General features: G+C 41.6%; 1 protein-coding gene across 1 annotated transcript in view; it reads right to left on the bottom strand.

Moving 5' to 3' along the window:
• Positions 1-19853, bottom strand: part of LOX (lysyl oxidase) — a 68909-nt gene that overhangs the window by 34398 nt on the left and 14658 nt on the right. The window contains exon 2 of the mRNA XM_073676897.1: positions 13124-13232. Coding sequence (XP_073532998.1) covers positions 13124-13232 — 109 coding nt within the window. The remainder of the gene's footprint in view (positions 1-13123; positions 13233-19853) is intronic.

The raw sequence follows: 19853 nt of genomic DNA, 5'->3' as shown, positions 1-19853 counted from the left end.
GGCTATTAATATCAGCCCCCAGCTGTCTGCCTAGCCTTTGCTAGCTATTAAATTAGGGGGGACCCCACGTCATTTTTTGGGGGGGTCCCCCATTTTAATAGCTAGTAAAGGCTATGTATTCAGCTGGGGGCTGATATTAGTAGCCTGGGAAGCTCCGTGGGTATTACCCCCTTCCCAGGCTTCAAACATCTGCCCCAGCCGTCTGCTTAACCTCCGCTAGAGCCTAAAATTAAGGGGAACCCCACGCCAATTTTTTTAATAATAAATCCTTTATTTTAATACTAAATGACAAGTACAGTAACCAACACTATCACTGTACTTCATATATATGTGACTGACATGTTTCTATCTATCTAATCTATGTGTGAAGCTCTATTCTGTCTGTTATAAATTGTCGGGTACCGCTGCTGAATTGCCGGCCGGCTTTTTTAAAGAGACGGTGCATGAAAACACTATTATTTTTTTTGATAAATCCTTTACGCTAAATGACAAGTACAGTAAGCAGCACTGTCACTGTACTTCATATATATGTGACTGACATGTTTCTATCTATCTAATCTATGTGTGATTCTCTATTCTTTCTATTCTAAATTGTCGGGTACCGCTGCTGAATTGCCGGCCGGCTTTTTTAAAGAGACGGTGCATGAAAACACTATTATTTTTTTTGATAAATCCTTTACGCTAAATGACAAGTACAGTAAGCAGCACTTTCACTGTACTTCGTATATATGTGGCTGACATGTTTATATCTATCTAATCTATGTGTGAAGCTCTATTCTTTCGGTTCTAAATTGTCGGGTACAGGTGTATGCCGCTGCTGAATTGCCGGCTTTTCATGTTTCACTGTTGGCACTGTTCCCATCGATTTGGGCAATCACTGTAATGCCACAACCACCATGGCTGTGGCATTACAGTGAGTGGCAGACAATCCCTGCATGATTGGTGCTCTAAATAGCGCCAGACATGCAGGACACGCTTTTGGTGCACGAACAGTTATCGAACATAACCTCGAACAGCCGAATTTTTTGCAAATCGTTCGGGTTCGTCGAACAACTCGAACACCGCCCAAAACAGCTCGAATTTGAGATTGGCGAACAGTTCTAGTCGAACACCGCTCATCTCTACTCAGCATGCAGTGATTCTCTTTCCATTTTAATGATTGAAATCCCAGGTGAACACCACTAAAGCCAATGGAGTGCATTAGTAGCCATTTAGATTGATTGGATGATGCTGTAACCATGCCATTATAGAAAAGCCAGTCTGCTAGTGTGAACATAGCTTTAGTTTATCATTACTGTGTAATTGTTATTTGGAGAAACTCCTTTTCTAGTCTCAGGGTATGGTGGTTAAAAAGCATTTCTTAGTAAAATTGTACTTTCATTTTTTTAGGACTGTTGCAAGATGATCAGGACAGAAAAGGTCTACAGAGAAATTAACTGTAGCAATATAAAATCTTAATATGAAAAAAAAAACAAGGTGAAGACTGTAGTATTTCCAGTTTAACCCCTCCACGACCTTTGAGGTATAGATACTGTAATGCACACGCCCGGACTGACTGGCATGTGCGTGTATATGTAGTGATTCCACTGGACCGTACCGGAGAGTGAATGCCTGGAGGGGCATAACCAAGTATCCACCTGATCCGACCAAGGTCGCACGATGGCATACGACACCAGTGCACCAAGGAGGGACCAGGTGCTACTCCAGGTCAGACCCCGGACACAGCTGTTGACCCACACCGGGGAATACAGGAACAGGCAGGTTAGGCTGCACACAGACTGGTGGGTATAGGCAGACACGGCTGGTATGCAGACGGGTGGATGCTGGCAAGCACGACTGGTATGCAAACAGGGAGGTACTGGCAGGTATGGCCGGTATGCAGGCAGGTGGATGCTGGTAAACACGACTGGTATGCAGGCAGGGAGGTACTGGCAGGTACGACAGGTTGGAGCACAAAGTGGATAGGACCCAGTACAGACTGGGACTCAGGAACAGAACCGCAGATGCGGTGGAAAAACACAGCAGAGTGAGGCCGCCCGGAGCGGCGAGCAAGAGCAGAGCAAGACGAGACCGCCAGGAGCGGTGAGTGAGAGTAGAGCAGGACGAGGCCGCCTGGAGCGGTGAGCAAGAGTGGAGCAGGACAAGACTGCCGGAGCAGTGAGCAAAGGGTCAGAGCAGAGCGGGACTGCCGGAGCAGTGAGCAAAGGGTCAGAGCAGAGCGAGACTGCCAGAGCAGTGAGCAAAGGGTCAGAGCAGAGCAAGACTGCCAGAGCAGTGAGCAAAGGGTCAGAGCAGAGCGAGACTGCCGGAGCAGTGAGCAAAGGGTCAGAGCAGAGCGAGACTGCCGGAGCAGTGAGCAAAGGGTCAGAGCAGAGCGAGACTGCCAGAGCAGTGAGCAAAGGGTCAGAGCAGAGCGAGACTGCCGGAGCAATGAGCAAAGGGTCAGAACAGAGCGAGACTGCCGGGGCAGTGAGCAAAGGGTCAGAGCAGAGCGAGACTGCCGGAGCGGTGAGCAAGGCAGAGCAGGCAAGAACCGCCAGAGCGGTGAACAAGGCAGAGCAGGCAAGAACCGCCAGAGCGGTGAACAAGGCAGAGCAGGCAAGAACTGCCAGAGCGGTGAACAAGGCAGAGCAGGCAAGAACCGCCAGAGAGGTGAACAAGGCAGAGCAGGCAAGAACCGCCGGAGCGGTGAACAAGGCAGAGCGGGCAGAAACCGCCGGAGCGGCGAGCAAGGCAGGGCAGAGGGGACAGGGCTCTGTTCACACGGAACAGACTGGAAAGGAAAGGCAGAACCAGATACACACAAGATACTTGCAGTGAAGTAGCGTGTGGACCACAAACTCACAAACGGAAGTACAGTGACAACGAGCAGGAGTTAGGTACGAGTTCAGACTCTGCAGAAAAAGGGAAGATATGGGCGTAGAGAGAAACCATAAACAGGCTGGAAGATAGTTAGGGCAGGAACAGACACTGGGAAAAGACACAAACAACAGATCTAGGTATGCGGCCCCTAGAGGGCAGAAGGAACAGGCTAAGAGCGTGCTCACACGGGCCTGGAATTACAGCCTCCAGGAAAGGCAGAAAGACAGCTGGCTAGAGTGCTCAGACAGGACACAGTTCAGACATGGGAACTGATACCGCAAGGCAGGAAACATAGACAGGACCTGGCACAACAGTAACTAGAAGCGAACTGACAGAACAAGATGCTCAGGCATGGATTCCAAGGAGGAGTTGGTTTAAATACCAGGTGACAGACAGCAATAGGCTGAGGACGCATTAGGGGTGTGTCTGCAGCAGCTACAAGAAACAGGAAGTTCAGCGGGCGTCGCCCTAAGCAGCCAGAGCAGAGCAAAGCAGACAGTATGGAAAGAAGCCAGAGTGGCAGTCTGGACTGAAATCAAGGGCACAGCTCCCACGTGAAAGCCTCTGTGAGATCGGCTTAAGTTAAAGTGAAGTAGATGTGTGGTAAATGTTATTTATTAATTATTTTGTGTGATATAACTATCTGGTTTAAGGGCATAAAAATTGAAAGTTTGAAAGAGTTATTATTTCATAAAGTGACACAGGTCAGAATTGAAAAAATTGGCCTGGTCAGGAAAGTGAAAACAAATTGGGGGTGAAGGGGTTAAAAGGTTTTTCTAAGAACACACTCTTGATGGCCTTTAATATTAGATCAATAGCTGTTGACATTGCACTAAATCAGTGAACGACATAATGATTCTGTATCCATCACAGTGGCCACTGAGTAGACACCGCAAAGTTAGACAGTTAGAGAGAGCAACACCAAGACTAAAGAGACTTCAGCACTTGAGGAAGGGCCACAGCACCTTCAAACAGCTGGTCAACAGGATTGCCAATAGATCTGATATTTGTTTCCTACCCCAAGGATAAACCAGCCACATTGTCATCCTCAAAACGCTTTTTAATGCCAGGGCTTTACAATGGCTATTAGTAAAGGTACAGATTCAGACTTTTTGCCCCTATAGAAAAACACTGAGGTAAAAAAAAAAGATTTGATGTTTTCATTGACGACCAAAACTGAAAGGAAGTCAGCAAAAAATGACAGTTCACACCAAGCAGAGCGCCTTGTTGGGGACATAGCCCTAAAGCAAATTGTACCTTGAATGTCCAAATCCATTGATGCAAAATCATTATTTAGTCAAATATGCTAATGAGGTGTTCAGTGCACCCTTGGTGTAGCCAAGCAGTTAAGTGCACCTCCCACCAGCATTGTTTTGTTTTGTGATATATTTATCTATACTTTATTTAATTAAGTAAATTGCTAATGATGTACATTGTAGTACTAGTCTATCTACTGCATGTGCAGGAAATGTTTTTTTTTTCAAGCATGTCTTGATTGGGATACAGATGTGGTAACGTGGGGCCTTCATTGTCAGGGTACAAATTCTTATTGTTACAAGTAATACAGATAACAATACAATTAATGTGTAACTGGATTCAGCTGTGATGACGAAGTTGAACAACCTGGAACAAAGCCATGTAGCAAGTCCTCCGGGGCTAGTAAATTGTAATTGCATCATTACACTTGGCGGGAAGAATATTCTAATTTTATGCCTTTTCTTGTTTATTTTACTTTTACAGTTCATAAAAATGTTTAGATTTTCTCCTGCTGTAAGCCAAAGCACATTGCAAAGAAAAGAGAGAGCCCAATATCGCACATATACTAGGTAGAAGAATACAGAATAGGAAAGATATATTTGTTTAAATATTAGGATTATTTATTACCACACTACTTTTCAGTGTGGATCAGGCCTTTTCTGCACAGGAAAATGATAGGGGATAGGAACTGTTCCCAAGCCCATATATTGTAATTTGAGGAAAAGCTAATGTAATTATAGTTTTGCGTTTTGACCTCTTCGTTTTTTTTCTGCTCTTTTCTCAAGTTTCAAAAATAAAAAATGTTATAATTTTTTTTCTTTCAGTTAATAATGTTTTAAGTAACAATTTTTTTTTACCCTAACCTTATAACCAAGCCTAATTCTAGCCCTAAGTCTAACCCTAAATCATTCCGTAACCCTAGGGTATGGCTAGTTAAGGCTGGAAAAAGTGTAAAACTATGAAAGCAACTCTTAGTAATGAATGAAGACAGTATTGAAATATTCGAACTCTACATGATTTAATACTATCTTCATTTATTCCATCTAATATTCTGGCATCTCAATCACTGTTTATGTAGAGTGCAGCAGTGCAGATCAGTTTCTTATCGGCTGCTGTACTCTACGTAGGCAGTGACCTAGACCATAAGGCTCATTTCTTATTGTACGGAGCATTTTCATTTCATTATCTGCCTATGCAGGGTGCAGTGGCCAATGAAAAACTCATCTTACCTGCTGCACTTAGCATATGCAGCTCAAGACGGGCACTCGGTACACGCTAGCAGGCGTCAATCACTTCACAAAGCGTGGGAAGTGGCAGGGGGTGAAATTTTGCACCCCCATAAGCTGTGGCGCCAGAGCCAACCACCTTCCTGTCTCCACAATCTACGACACTGGTAGGGGATAGGGACATATGGTGACTACGCTAACAGGCCAAATAATATGTCTACAAAGCTACAACCACAGGCTGTCATGGTTTGCTGAGAGTTGTAGTTTTGTAATAGCTGCAGACCATACTCAAAATAAAGCAAACAGAAGATGCATGCAAAACACGAAGCAAAACTGATTAAATAAATTGTGCATTAGTAATATTCTACACCAATATAGCACATGAAATACAAATAGTCTAATATTATCTGCAAAACGCTCTAATCCTAAAACATGGTAAATAGCAAAAGAATGCTATAAAATATATTTCCTTTATTAATAAATATAAAGGCAAAACAAGATTAAATGCAAATGAGTCACACAGGAAAAGGCGGCAAACACAGAAGGTGGAGACATGCGATATCTTAAAAGCCTGCAAAAACAATGTTTTTTAGGAGTATACAATATCAGGCGAGCCAATGAGTTTTGCAAATAATGGTAACACTGCACACATACAATGCAAGTATTGGAATAAAGATATTGGCATAAAGATGAAAGAACTAAATTTTTAAGAAAGATTAGAGTACAGACAGCTCAAATGTGAATACAATAGATACCAATATGTTCATATACGTACAAGTGCTTTCACTAAATTAGAATATCTTCAAAAATGTAATTTATTTCAGTTCTTCAATACAAAAAGTGAAACTCATATCTTATATAGAGTCTTTACAAACAGAGTGATCTATTTCAAGTGTTTATTTCTGTTAATTTGATGATTATGGCTTACAGCCAATGAAAACACAAGTCATTATCTCAGTGAATTAGAATAATTAACAAAAAACACCTGCAAAGGCTTCCTAAGCATTTAAAAGGGTCCCTTAGTCTGTTTCAGTAGGCGCCACAATCGTGGGGAAGACTGCTGACTTGACAGATGTCCAGAAGGCAGTCATTGACACACTCCACAAGTAGGATAAGCCACAAAAGGTCATTGCTAAAGAAGCTGGCTGTTCACAGAGTGCTGTATCCAAGCATATTAATGGAAAGTTTAGTGGAAGGAAAAAGTGTGGTAAGAAAAGGTGCACAAGCAACTGAGTTAACCGCAGCCTTGAAAGGATTGTTAAGAAAAGGCCATTCAAAAATTTGGGGAAGATTCACAAGGAGTGGACTGCTGCTGGAATCATTGCTTCAAGAGCCACCACACACAGACGTATCCAGTACATGGGCTACAAGTGTCGCATTCCTTGTGTCAAGCCACTCACGACCAATAGACAACGCCAGAAGCGTCTTACCTGGGCCAAAGAGCAAAAGACGTGGACTGTTGCTCAGTGATCCAAGGTGCTGTTTTCAGATGAAAGTACATTTTGCATTTCATTTGGAAATCAAGGTCCCAGAGTCTGGAGGAAGAGTGGAGAGGCCACAATCCAAGCTGCTTAAGGTCTAGTATGAAGTTTCCACAATCAGTGATGGTTTGGGGAGCCATGTCATCTGCTGGTGTAGGTCCACTGTGTTTTATCAAGACCAAAGTCAGCGCAGCCGTCTACCAGGAAATTTTAGAGCATTTCATGCTTCCTTCTGCCGACAAGATTTTTGGAGATGGAAATTTCATTCTCCAGCAGGACTTGGCCCCTGTCCACACTGCCAAAAGTACCAATACCTGGTTTAAACACAACAGTATCACTGTGCTTGATTGGCCAGCAAAGTTGCCTGACCTTAACCCCATAGAGAATCTATGGGGTATTGTCAAGAAGAAGATGAGAGACACCAGACCCAACAATGCAGACAAGCTGAAGGCTGCTATCAAAGCAACCTGGGCTTCCATAACACCTCAGCAGTGCCACAGGCTGATCGCCTCCATGCCGCATTGATGCAGTAATTGATGCAAAAGGAGCCTCGACCAAGTATTGACTGCATTTGCTGAACATACATTTCAGTAGGCCAGCATTTTGGATTTTAAAAACATTTTTCAAGCTGTTGTTATAAAGTATTCTAATTTACTGAGATAATGACTTTTGTGTTTTCATTGGCTGTAAGCCATAATCATCAACATTAACAGAAATAAACACTTATATCACATAGATCACTCTGTAATGACTATAATATATGAGTTTCACTTTTTCTTTTGAAGAACTGAAATAAATTAACTTTTTGATGATATTCTAATTTAGTGAGAAGCACTTATATATACACTGCTCAAAAAAATAAAGGGAACACTTAAACAACAGAATATAACTCCAAGTAAATCAAACTTCTGTGAAATCAAACAGTCCACTTAGGAAACAACACTGATTGATAATCAATTTCACATGCTGTTGTGCAAATGGAATAGACAATAGATGGAAATTATTGGCAATTATCAAGACACACTCAATAAAGGAGTGGTTCTGCAGGTGGGGACCAAAGACCACATCTCAGTACCAATGCTTTCTGGCTGATGTTTTGGTTACTTTTGAATGTTGGTTGTGCTTTCACACTCATGGTAGCATGAGACGGACTCTACAACCCACAGAAGTTGCTCAGGTAGTGCAGCTCATCCAGGATGGCACACCAATGCGATCTGTGGCAAGGTTTGCTGTGTCTGTCAGCGTAGTATCCAGAGGCTGGAGGCGCTACCAGGAGACGTGGAGGGGGCCGTAGGAGGGCAACAACCCAGCAGCAGGACCGCTACCTCCGCCTTTGTCCAAGGAGGAACAGGAGGAGCACTGCCAGAGCCCTGCAAAATGACCTCCAGCAGGCCACAAATGTGCATGTGTCTGCACAAACGGTTAGAAACCGACTCCATGAGGGTGGTATGAGGGCCCGACATCCACAGATGGGGGTTGTGCTCACAGCCCAAAATGGTGCAGGATGCTTGGCATTTGCCACAGAACATCAGGATTGGCAAAGTCGCCACTGGTGCCCTGTGCTCTTCACAGATGAAAGCATGTTCACACTGAGCACATGTGACAGATGTGACAGAGTCTGGAGAAGCCGTGGAGAGCGATCTGCAGCCTGCAACATCCTTCAGCATGATCGGTTTGGCAGTGGGTCAGTAATGGTGTGGGGTGGCATTTCTTTGGAGGGTCGCACAGCCCTCCATGTGCTCGCCAGAGGTAGCCTGACTGCCATTAGGTACCGAGATGAGATCCTCAGACCCCTTGTGAGACCATATGCTGGTGCGGTTGGCCCTGGATTCCTCCTAATGCAGGACAATGCCAGACCTCATGTGGTTGGATTGTGTCAGCAGTTCCTGCAAGATGAAGGCATTGAAGCTATGGACTGGCCTGCCCGTTCCCCAGACCAGAATCCGATTGAGCACATCTGGGACATCATGTCTCGCACCATCCACCCACATCACGTTGCACCACAGACTGTCCAGGAGTTGGCGGATGCTTTAGTCCAGGTCTGGGAGGAGATCCCACAGAAGACCATCCGCAACCTCATCAGGAGCTTGCCTAGGTGTTGTAGGGAGGTCATACAGGCACGTGGAGGCCACACACAATACTGAGACTCATTTTGACTTGTTTTAAGGACATTACATCAAAGTTAGATCAGCCTGTAGTGTGTTTTTCCACTTTAATTTTGGGGGTGACTCCAAATCCAGGCCTCCATTGGTTAATAAATTTGATTTCCATTGATGATTTTTGTGTGATTTTGTTGTCAGCACTTTCAACTTTGTACAGAACAAAGTATTCAATGAGAATATTTAATTCATTCAGATCTAGGATGTGTTATTTGAGTGTTCCCTTTATTTTTTTGAGTAGTGTATTAATAACACATATAACCAGTAGGGCATATAAATTATCCTAGATTTTCAAAGCACTTATGCAAAAGTTTTAGGAATGTGTGGAAAATATGCTGTAGAGTAAGAATGCTATCAAAAATCGAAGTGTTAATAGTTTTTTTATCAATTAACAAATCGCAAAGTGAATGAATAAAAGAGAAATCTAAGATCAATATTTGTTCTAATCACCCTTTGCCTTCAAAACAGCATCAAAGCATCAACTCTTCTATGTACACAGTTTTTGAAGCAACTTGGCAGGGAGGTTGTTCCAAACATCTTGGAGAACTAACCACAGATCTTCTGTCTCATCAAGTGGAAACAAGGCTGTCTCAACTATGCACAAAAATATAGGAAATGAGGTGCAAAACAATGGCAGCCAGTGCTCTGGACCGATGAGTCAAAATTTGAAATATTTGGATGTAACAGAAGGCAGTCTATTTACTAAGGGGCTGGAGAGCAGTACAATAATGAGTGTCAGCAGGCAACAATGACTCATTTTGGAGGTTCCTTTAAAGTTTCGAATGGCATTTCAGCAAATCGCTTTGGGAGTTTGGTCAAGATTAAAGATGTCCTCATGCTGAAAAATACAGGCAGATACTTACCCATCATGCAGTACCATCAGAGAGGTATCTCATTAGTTCCAAAGTTATTAGGCAACAGGTCAATAACCTCAAAAATGCAACCAATATCATTAAGAACTATCTTCAGCGTAAAGAAGAACAAGGAATCCTGGAAGTAATAAGTTTGTCTGGGGATATATGAAGAGACAGAAGGATTTGTCTTCTCTCTGTACTAGTCTATCATTATTAGTTCATTTAATGTAAATGATATCTGTATTTGGTATGTAACCCCTTCTCATGTACAGCACCATGGAATCAATGGTGCTATATAAATTAATAATAATAATAATTTGTGGAAGCCTACATTCACAGAAGATCTGTGGTTAGTTTTCCCCAAAATGCTTGGAATAACCTCCCTGTTAAGTTCCTTTGCAAAACTGGGTGCAAGTGTACCTAGAAGAGTTGATGCCTTGATACTGTTTCGTGGGCGGTCACACCAAATATTGATTTGATTTAGATTTCTCTATTGGTCACTTAATTTGCATTCAATTAATTGACAAAAAAACTATTATTCTATTTTGAAAGCATTCTTACGTCGCAGCATTTTTTCCACAACTGCCTAAAACATTTGCACATTTACTGTAGAACAGGGTAATGAGAATTCTTACCCATAAATGTCTCCTCCTGATGAAGTGGGGTCAGCCCGGGCAAGTATTTCGGCGTGAATCTTTATTTGCTTTAACCTTATTCTGTCTATTTATTTATTAATAAATTAATTAGGAATAAATACATATTTAGGAATTATAATTAAGAATATAATTAAGTAAAATTTATAATGTAATAATTTCATGGTATGGAGGACTCTCCTTCTCTTCCATATTATTGCATCTTGCAAACTTTTCCTCGGGCAAACTGACCTAGAAGATGTTTGAAATAAAATATGATGTTGTGTCACGTACTGAGGTACATTCCATGCCTCCTACAAGGAAGGAATGCATTAATGCTTAACTCTGATAACTGCATTCCATTAGCATTAATTTGTTTTGCTTCATCTTTTCTTCTGTAGTATACATCACTGTGTGCCACATTTCACATGTACTGTTCTTTTCTACTGCCACCCTGCTTTTTATAACTCTCATAATTCTTTTTGCGTGCCTCAAGTTTGTTTTTATCTCAAATTTCCCTTCCTCTAGACAGTACTTTGGCTGCCCTTTCTTCCCCTTTTCTTCCATTTAAGTTTGTTCAGCCAACTCTTAGGCTGCTCTTTATCCCCCTTTTATTTCTTCCAGCCAACTTTTTGGCCACTTTTGTGACAATACCTAGGTTTTCCTATGTTGCTCTAGCACACACTGCCATAGCTTGCAGATGTCCTGTACCTCGGTTTGCCAGTCTTCTCCTTTTCAATAAGGAGTTTATTAAATATATTAAATATATCTTCTTTTCTAGATTTATTACTAGGTGACACAATCCTACTATCTACCTCTCCTACTGCACACGATATGTAGAATGGACATACTACATGTGTACTGTAGGTGATCCATTCTTTTTTCAGTTTTTTTCTGTGTTACTTTTGGTCTGTCCACAGCAATGAAACATCTGTTTAAAGTTTAAAACAATCTCCATATCCAAATTTTGAGATCTCTGATCTCTCTCAGCGCTGTTTGCCAATTATATGCTATGTATTATCCTGTGTTTTCTCTTTGTCTTCCCTGTTTATTTAATTGCCCATTTCTGATTCTAATAGCCAAGGTCTTGTTATTCCATGTTTCCTAAGAACAACCAATAGTTTAGTAACAGATAATTAAGTGCCTTGAACACGGGGTGACAATTGTCTGAACAATCATTCGTATTAATATTCATTCCAGATCATTTCCCAGTGTAAATGGCTCAGTGGCTAGTTATATCGACGATTAGTGCTCATTGTGGTCAATCTTCCCCTTTGCCTGTTCAGTAGTTTCCAAAAAGTTTCTGGAATATTTTCTAATCCAACACCTATTTTAACCAGTTAGTGTCATGGGTGTGTCAGAGGTGACAGACAGTCGCCCCGCAGTTGGTTGCAGGAGATCTCTACATTTGGCATTACAGACATCTTCTTAGAGGCTGTCTCTAGGATCCAGTGGCTACCTCTGTCTGGCTAATTAACACCCTGCATGCTGTGTTTCAGAGGGAGGTGCCAGTGATATTCATTACTACTTGTGAAAGCTTTAGCAAGAGCAGTACTTCGTCCTCTCTGGAGCTTGAGGACGTGTGCGCATTTGTCTGGAGTTCATCTAAAGCTAAGCAATTTCCCCCTGTTTGTCTACCCCTATTGTCTATAGTGTTTAGTGGAGATCAACTAGTGCTCATCTCATCCCTTCCCTAGCTTTAGCCATATGCCAGGGAAAGACAGAGCGCGGTATGTGTGCGGCGATTGGTGAAGAGCCAATACAGGGACGTTAGGGGAGACAGGGTGACGTTAGATCAACCTAGAAGGTCTCTACTTCCCCCCTTTCCCTAGAGTCTGGGCTCCCTTTACCTCTTCCCTTTGTGTTGCACTAAGTTTTTCCCACACCTTGCGTGACAGTCAGTGATACATTAAAGGAATTTTGCTGTATTTTGAAACATTTAGATATTCAATTATGGCAACCAAAATGCTCCAGAATAAATGCATTATCAACTGAAACTAACCTAGAAGGGAAGCCTTTTTAACACTTTAAGTTGTCCATTCTCAAATGAAATTTATGACCAAGATTTTCTTTTCCAATAAGTTGACAAGTTTTTCCTGAACAATGTTTCAATAAAAATAATAGATCGCATGCTTACCATTTAGAGGCCCCTTTCTTGATGGACATAAGGACCTTAAACTTTACAAGAGCACAGATAGAACAATGTTAATTTTATACTCTCTGGGAATGGTCTATCCCGATATATCATTCTAGAGCTAGCTCCAAATCAAGCACTTACTGCAATCTAAAGTATCTGCCTCAATCAGTGTAATATAGCTGTTCATACACATCAGAATAATTTTGGTAGGCTTTGCAAAACCAAGCACTCTAATGCCTTCTGATTGCTTTCCAAAAGAGGATGATTGGGAAATGAGTATCAATCATGCTTGAGTTCAATGCTCTTGGCCCTTTTTTTGATCTGGGAGGTAAATCACTGCTAGAGGCCAAGCATTTATGTGGGGAGATCAGGGAAGATAGTTCTTCCCTGATAAAGTTAGCATATCTCAAGCACAAAAAATAATTATTTTTTTATAGGCATTATTGGCCTTTTCCTTTAATTTTTCGTAACCCAAATTTAATCAAACCACCCAAGTACGAAAATGTTAGACTGACCTTGCAAGGCAGTTCTCCTCAGCTGCACATCTCAAGCTGTACATTGACATTTTTTGCACATAAATGGAGGCCTGGATGTAATAGGGATCTGGAACCAAGTCTGGGAGCCCTAAGGAGAGGAAAACATTACTCAATATTACAGTGTCTAGTTACCATATAAGAATGCAAAAGGTTTATAAATAAGGTAATGAATGCTTTTTGAGATGACTACCAAAAAAGAAGGTCATAAGTGATAGGGAATTAAAAATAAGAATTCTAATCTAGATCAGGATGGTATTCTCAAACAAATGGTGCTTTAGAAAGGTCTTACTAAAGGTCCATCATTGATTATGCCATTATAATCTATCAAGCGGTAGGACATATTGTATAATACTTTAGTTATTTCTTGATGTTGATGTGCTAGAAGATGGAAACATGGGTGAATTTTACAATGGCAGGATGGTAAGATAACTGAATCAAAGCATTTATAATAACTCCCCTTCCTCCCCAAAAATGTCTAAAAAGTGCACCCTTTTATGACAGCAGCATTCTCTATTGACAGTGGCCTCTTTCATCAGGACAATGGGCCCTACCACGCTCCAAAAATAATTTGGGAATGAGTTGAGGTACATGACAACGTATTTAAGATGTTGACTTGGTCTCTAAATTTCCCAAATCTCATTAGTAGTCTCGAAAGCTTTCAGCTTGTTACCATCTTTTCAGTTAGCCATTAAAAGGTATCAACCATTGAGGACTCTCAAATCTTAATACTTTTCTATCTACTGGCTAACACGGTACAAAAATATATATTTTCCCTGTACCGAATCTCACTTAAATTGAGGGATTTGTTTGAAAAACAATCTGATCAATGGAAGCCCTTCCTAGTGACTTATAGGATCCACTCAGAGGTTTTACAGGTCTTATGACATTCATATTGTTAAAGTTGATTTTTTAGCATGAGGGGACCTACACATTAAAATCATTCTACATTAGGTAAAAATATAAGGCTGATCAGCAATCCAGGGGTAGGAACATTTCTATGTGTATGCACTTAATAAAAGAAAATATACTTAGTGGTATCATGCCACCACTTGGTCCATTTTGGATATCCTTCCTGGGATTCATGGCTGAAATTCTGCATCCTCTAAATATAAGTACTTGGTGCTGTTCCACGTGTTGAATTTTTTTATTTCTAATATGATAGGATTATGACTTCTAAAATTGTATAAATGTTTTTATTGCTCAATACATCGGGTTTCATTTGACCCAGTGTAGCAAAAGTTTAAGCATAATATTTCATTGATGTCTGTAGGAAAATCACTGTCAGAACCACATTAATTGCATAAATAGGTGAACTGATAAAGGTAAAAAGTTGCTATACATGGCTTAAAGAGGACCTATCATCTTCTTTATGCATATTTTTTAGTTAATACTTGCATTCACCATCAAAGAGAAATTTTTGAGAATATTTTCTTAGAACTTTGTGAAGTACTGGTCATCTGTTATTCCTCATAGAAATACTGGTGCATCTCATTAAATTAGAATATCATTGAAAAGTTAATTTACTTCAGTTCTTCAATACAAAAGGTGAAACTCATATATTATATAGAGTCATTACAGAGTGATCTATTTCAAGTGTTTATTTCTGTTACAGTTGATGATTATGGCTTACAGCCAATGAAAACACAAAAGTCATTATCTCAGTAAATTACAATACTTTATAACAGGTTGCTTTGATAGCTGCCTTCAGCTTGATTGCATTGTTGGGTCTGGTGTCTCTCATCTTCCTCTTGACAATACCCCATAGATTCTCTATGGGGTTAAGGTCAAGCGAGTTTGCTGGCCAATCAAGCACAGTGATACTGTTGTTTTAAAACCAGGTATTGGTACTTTTGGCAGTGTGGACAGGTGCCAAATCCTGCTGGAGAATGAAATCTCCATCTCCAAAAAGCTTGTCGGCAGAGGGAAGCATGAAGTGCTCTAAAATTTCCTGGTAGATGGCTGCACTGATTTTGATCTTGATAAAACACAGTGGACCTACACCAGCAGATGACATGGCTCCCCAAACCATCACTGATTGTGGAAACTTCACACTAGATCTCAAGCAGCTTGGATTGTGGCCTCTCCACTCTTCCTCCAGACTCTGGGACCTTGATTTCTGTTACAGATCCGGGAGGTGGAACCTCTGTGCCGCGGTGCAAGGAGGGACCCAGAGGGGCGTAACTAAGTATCAACTCAGACCGACCCTGGTCGTACGGCGGCTAACGACTCCGTGACCAGGGAGGGACCAAGCAGAGGGACCAGGTGCTACTCTGGGTACGACCTTGTAAGAGAGCAGGTGGCTCCCACAGGTCAGATGACTGGGACTGACCGATATAGCGGATGGACACAACAAGCAGGCAGAAGTCTCTGGATAAGCTGACAGGTGGTCATGGCAAGTGACAGCAGGAGCCTCCAGGTAGGCTATCAGGTGGTCACGGCAAGTGATGGCCAAGCAGGCTGAAGTCTCTAGGTTAGCAGGCAGGTGGTCACGGCAAGTGACAGCAGGAGCCTCCAGGTAGGCTATCAGGTGGTCACGGCAAGTGACGGCCAAGCAGGCTGAAGTCTCTAAGTTAGCAGGCAGGTGGTCACGGCAAGTGACAGCAGGAGCCTCCAGGTAGGCTATCAGGTGGTCACGGCAAGTGACGGCCAAGCAGGCTGAAGTCTCTAAGTTAGCAGGCAGGTGGTCACGGCAAGTGACGGCAGAGCCTCCAGGTAGGCTAGCAGGTAACAGGCAGGCAATAGGCGAGTGCTCCCAGGTGAGCGGGTTAGCAGGCACGGCAGGTAGCAGGCAGGTAACTGGCAGGTGCTTCCTAGTAAGCAGGCGGACTTGCCCATAGACAGACTGGCGGGTTGAACGGAAGACAGACTGTCGGGCTGGAGAGTAGTCAGGCTGGTGGACTGGAACAGTAGTCAGGCTGGCAACTGGACCTGAGGGCTGAAGCAGAGGTAAGTATACTGTGCATCAACTATTGCTTGGGCACCTCCATTTTGGAGGAGGTGCCTTAAATATGGGAGGTCCTCCGGCTATTGGCCGGGGACTCCTTAGGACCGCACGCGTGGCCCCTTTAAGAGAGAGGGAGCACGCGCGCGCCCTAAGCACAGTGCCCGGGAAGCAGTGCGCGCCGGCAGCAGCAGGATGAGGAGCGCTGGAGGACGCCGCGCGGGGAGCGAGGAGGTGAGAGGGACGGCGTCTCTGCCTGGCAGGAGGCAGAGGCGCCGATGCTACAATTTCCAAATGAAAATTGGAACTCTGGGACCTTGTGGAGTGTGTCAATGACTGCCTTCTGGACATCTATCAAGTCAGCAGTCTTCCCCATGATTGTGGAGCCTACTGAAACAGACTAAGGGACCTTTTTAAATGTTTAGGAAGCCTTTGCAGGTGTTTTTGTTAATTATTTTAATTTACTAAGATAATGACTTTTGTGTTTTCATTGGCTGTAAGCCATAATCATCAACTGTAACAGAAATAAACACTTGAAATAGATCATTCTGTTTGTAATAACTCTATATAATATATGAGTTTCACTTTTTGTATTGAAGAACTGAAATAAGTTAACTTTTTGATGATATTCTAATTTAGTGAGAGGCACCTGTATATACATAAACTGACAACTGGGTACTATGATTCTCCTTGTGAAAGAAGTGTGTCCCTAAACAATTTACCACTGTCAGCACTTATTGGGCATTGTTAGAGTGTGCAGAGACACTCCCAACTGGTAACACCCAGTTTGTAATGTATTCATAAATGTCTAGCCTATGGTCAGACTGCCTCTTTAAATGAGTTTGTTAATTGTATGGATCTAATTTGATATTACTTTTGACATTACTTTATGAAAACAATCCACTTCCAGATGTTTTATAAGAAGGTGTAGGAGGACCATCAGGAAATAGTTCCTGTTGCTTCCACTTGTATAAACATCCAGCATACTTTATGCATTCTCTAATAGATGAGAAGAGTCATGGGTAACATAGCTTTCCTTCTAAAAGAAATTCAGTGACAGCATATTAACACCCTCTTAATGTACAAACTGACCTATAAAACACATGAAAACTGTGATTTCTTGCAGAAATATTTTTCTATAGTAGACAATTACTCTACTCCATTGTAAACGTGCCATACGTTGAAAGGGAAGTGGATGGGAGTTTCATTCTAACAGGACTGTAAAAATGTCTTTTGATCATAAGATTAATGAGATTAGCTGAATTAGTAACTATGACCTCATGATATCAACACTGATCATTCACAATGGTAATCAACCAAAGTCTTACATTTTCCATATTGTTACCATTACTAATTGCAAGTGTATTTTAATTCATGATTAATTAAATTAAATCCCTTGGTGTATTACAGGCAAATAGCTCTTCTCCAGATGGAAGAAAAGTTACATCTCTAGTGCCACTTATTGGAGATAGCTGTCCAGTAAGTCAATATCCAACACATATTCCAAGGAACTTCTAAGACTAGAGATCTTAAGAAGTCAGAGTTTGTTCTAAAAAAACTAGACTCTCAACCATGTTTTGGTTTTAGCGCCTCTTCAATTTAGACCAGGGTGCTGGCTAGCCGAGTGAGAAGTTACAGTAGGTGCCTCCAATAGGTGACCTAGAGAATTTTGTCTGCCTTCTGGAGGATAGCTAATTTATATATTTTTCCCATGGGACATTGCCTGCAAAATGCCATGCCAGCCGGACCTCTTTAATGCAATCAGTACCCACGATAAATAGGGTGTTGAATTCAACTAATCAGGGTGGATGGTGGGCACTCATTAAGAGATATTCAGAAACTTTTCATTACACAATTGAAGAGGTGATCCAATTTTGTTTTTTTTCAGGAGCGTACCACTACTCTTCCTCCCAGCCTAGTGTGCTCCTGAAGATTAAACTTTTAGACTAGTGGCATGGTCACGCCACTGGTCTGAGGTGGCACTGTCCCAGGCTTAAAGCAAAGTTAGCTTTACCTCTGCAGCATCAGAGGAGCACATGGGCACTGAAGCTGGCCAAATCCAGTGACTCAGCCAGTTTTAGAACTGATCATGCAAATTGTTTAGCAAACAATTTGCAAGTACGCGCTCATTGTCTAGGAAACCAGCCACCTCTGATAGACTGCAAATATTGACAGTAACTAAGACAATGAGCACTAAACTATAAAACTAAAAATCCCTCTGTCCTTGAAAATTGAGAGAATTTTAATAAGAGGTAAATTTCAAAGTTGCTTGTTTTTACAAGCAGTTTGCAGTTTTACCCATTTCATAAGTTGAGACTATAAACTCTAACTTAATACATTTTAGCTCATAGGTAAACTGTGTTTATACTGTCTTCAGTGGTCACACAAATTAGAAATGTATCATGTACAACATGATACGTTCCCCATTCCACTTCAGTCAGGTCCTAGAGTCAGATATATGGTGTGGCACACAGAGGCGCATGCCACTTGTCAGACGCTATTGATTCATGAAGAGGTGCACCTGATCATGAATCAGGAGCATCTGACTCCACCACGCTCTTCATCAAGACCAGAGAAAAAAAAATCTATGGTCTTGATAAATCCATGTCATTGATTAGGGACTCAATTCATCATTTGCTTTTCTTTTTTCGTCTTGTGCTATTAGTTTGAGCACCAAATTCTTTAAAATGGCACATGTGATTCAGGAGTTTGGCACACACCAGTTTCCTGGTTTCAATTGTTTTCTGTACTATCTTGGAAAGTCAAACGTTTTGCAAAAAGTCGCAATTGATGAATCAGGCAAAAATATTGGAAATGGCTAAACTCGGAAAAAAAAAAAAACAGGTAAGCATGTATACAAAATGCAAATAGGGTAATGAATTGGGTGTAAAAAAAAGAAGGCGCAAAACACTCAAAACTAGACAAAAAACAGGCGCAAAGTCCTGTGATCAAGTCACCTTGCATGACTTGTCAGTAGATAACCCATACCAAGTTGACTACTACACATTTCATTACATAATGTGATACATTTCACTCAAACATACACACGTGGTCAAAATTGTTGGTACCCCACGTTTAATGAAAGAAAAACCCGCAATGGTCACAGAAATAACTTGAATCTGACAAAAGTAATAATAAATTAAAAATCTATGAAAATGAACAAATGAAAGTCAGACATTGCTTTTCAACCCTGCTTCCACAGAATTTAAAAAAAAATTAAACTCATGAAATAGGCCTGGACAGAAATGATGGTACCCCTGAAAATAATGTGACAAAAGGGACATGTTAAATCAAGTTGTGTCCACTAATTAGCATCACAGGTGTCTACAATCTTGTAATCAGTCAGTGGGCCTGTATATAGGGCTACAGATACTCACTGTGCTGTTTGATGACACGGTGTGTACCACACTCAACATGGACCAGAGGAAGCAAAGGAAAGAGTTGTCTTAGGAGATTAGAAAGAAAATTATAGACAAGCATGTTAAAGGTTATAAGACCATTTCCATGCAGCTTGATGTTCCTGTGACTACAGCTGCACATATTATTCAGAAATTTAAGATCCATGGGACTTTAGCCAACCTCTCTGGACGTGGCTGCAGGAGGAAAATTGATGACACATCAAAGAGATGGATAATACGAATGGTAACAAAAGAGCCCAGGATAACTTCTAAAGAGATTAAAGGTGAACTTCAAGCTCAAGGAACATCAGTGTTAGCTAGTACCATCTGTCGTTGTTTGATCCAAAATGGACTTCATGGGAGACAACCA

Source organism: Phyllobates terribilis, unplaced genomic scaffold (genome assembly GCF_046119375.1).
Source record: "Phyllobates terribilis strain yellow unplaced genomic scaffold, ASM4611937v1 Scaffold_1__5_contigs__length_1240528914, whole genome shotgun sequence".
Classification (NCBI taxonomy): domain Eukaryota; kingdom Metazoa; phylum Chordata; class Amphibia; order Anura; family Dendrobatidae; genus Phyllobates; species Phyllobates terribilis.
This window is presented reverse-complemented; position numbering and strand designations above follow the sequence as displayed.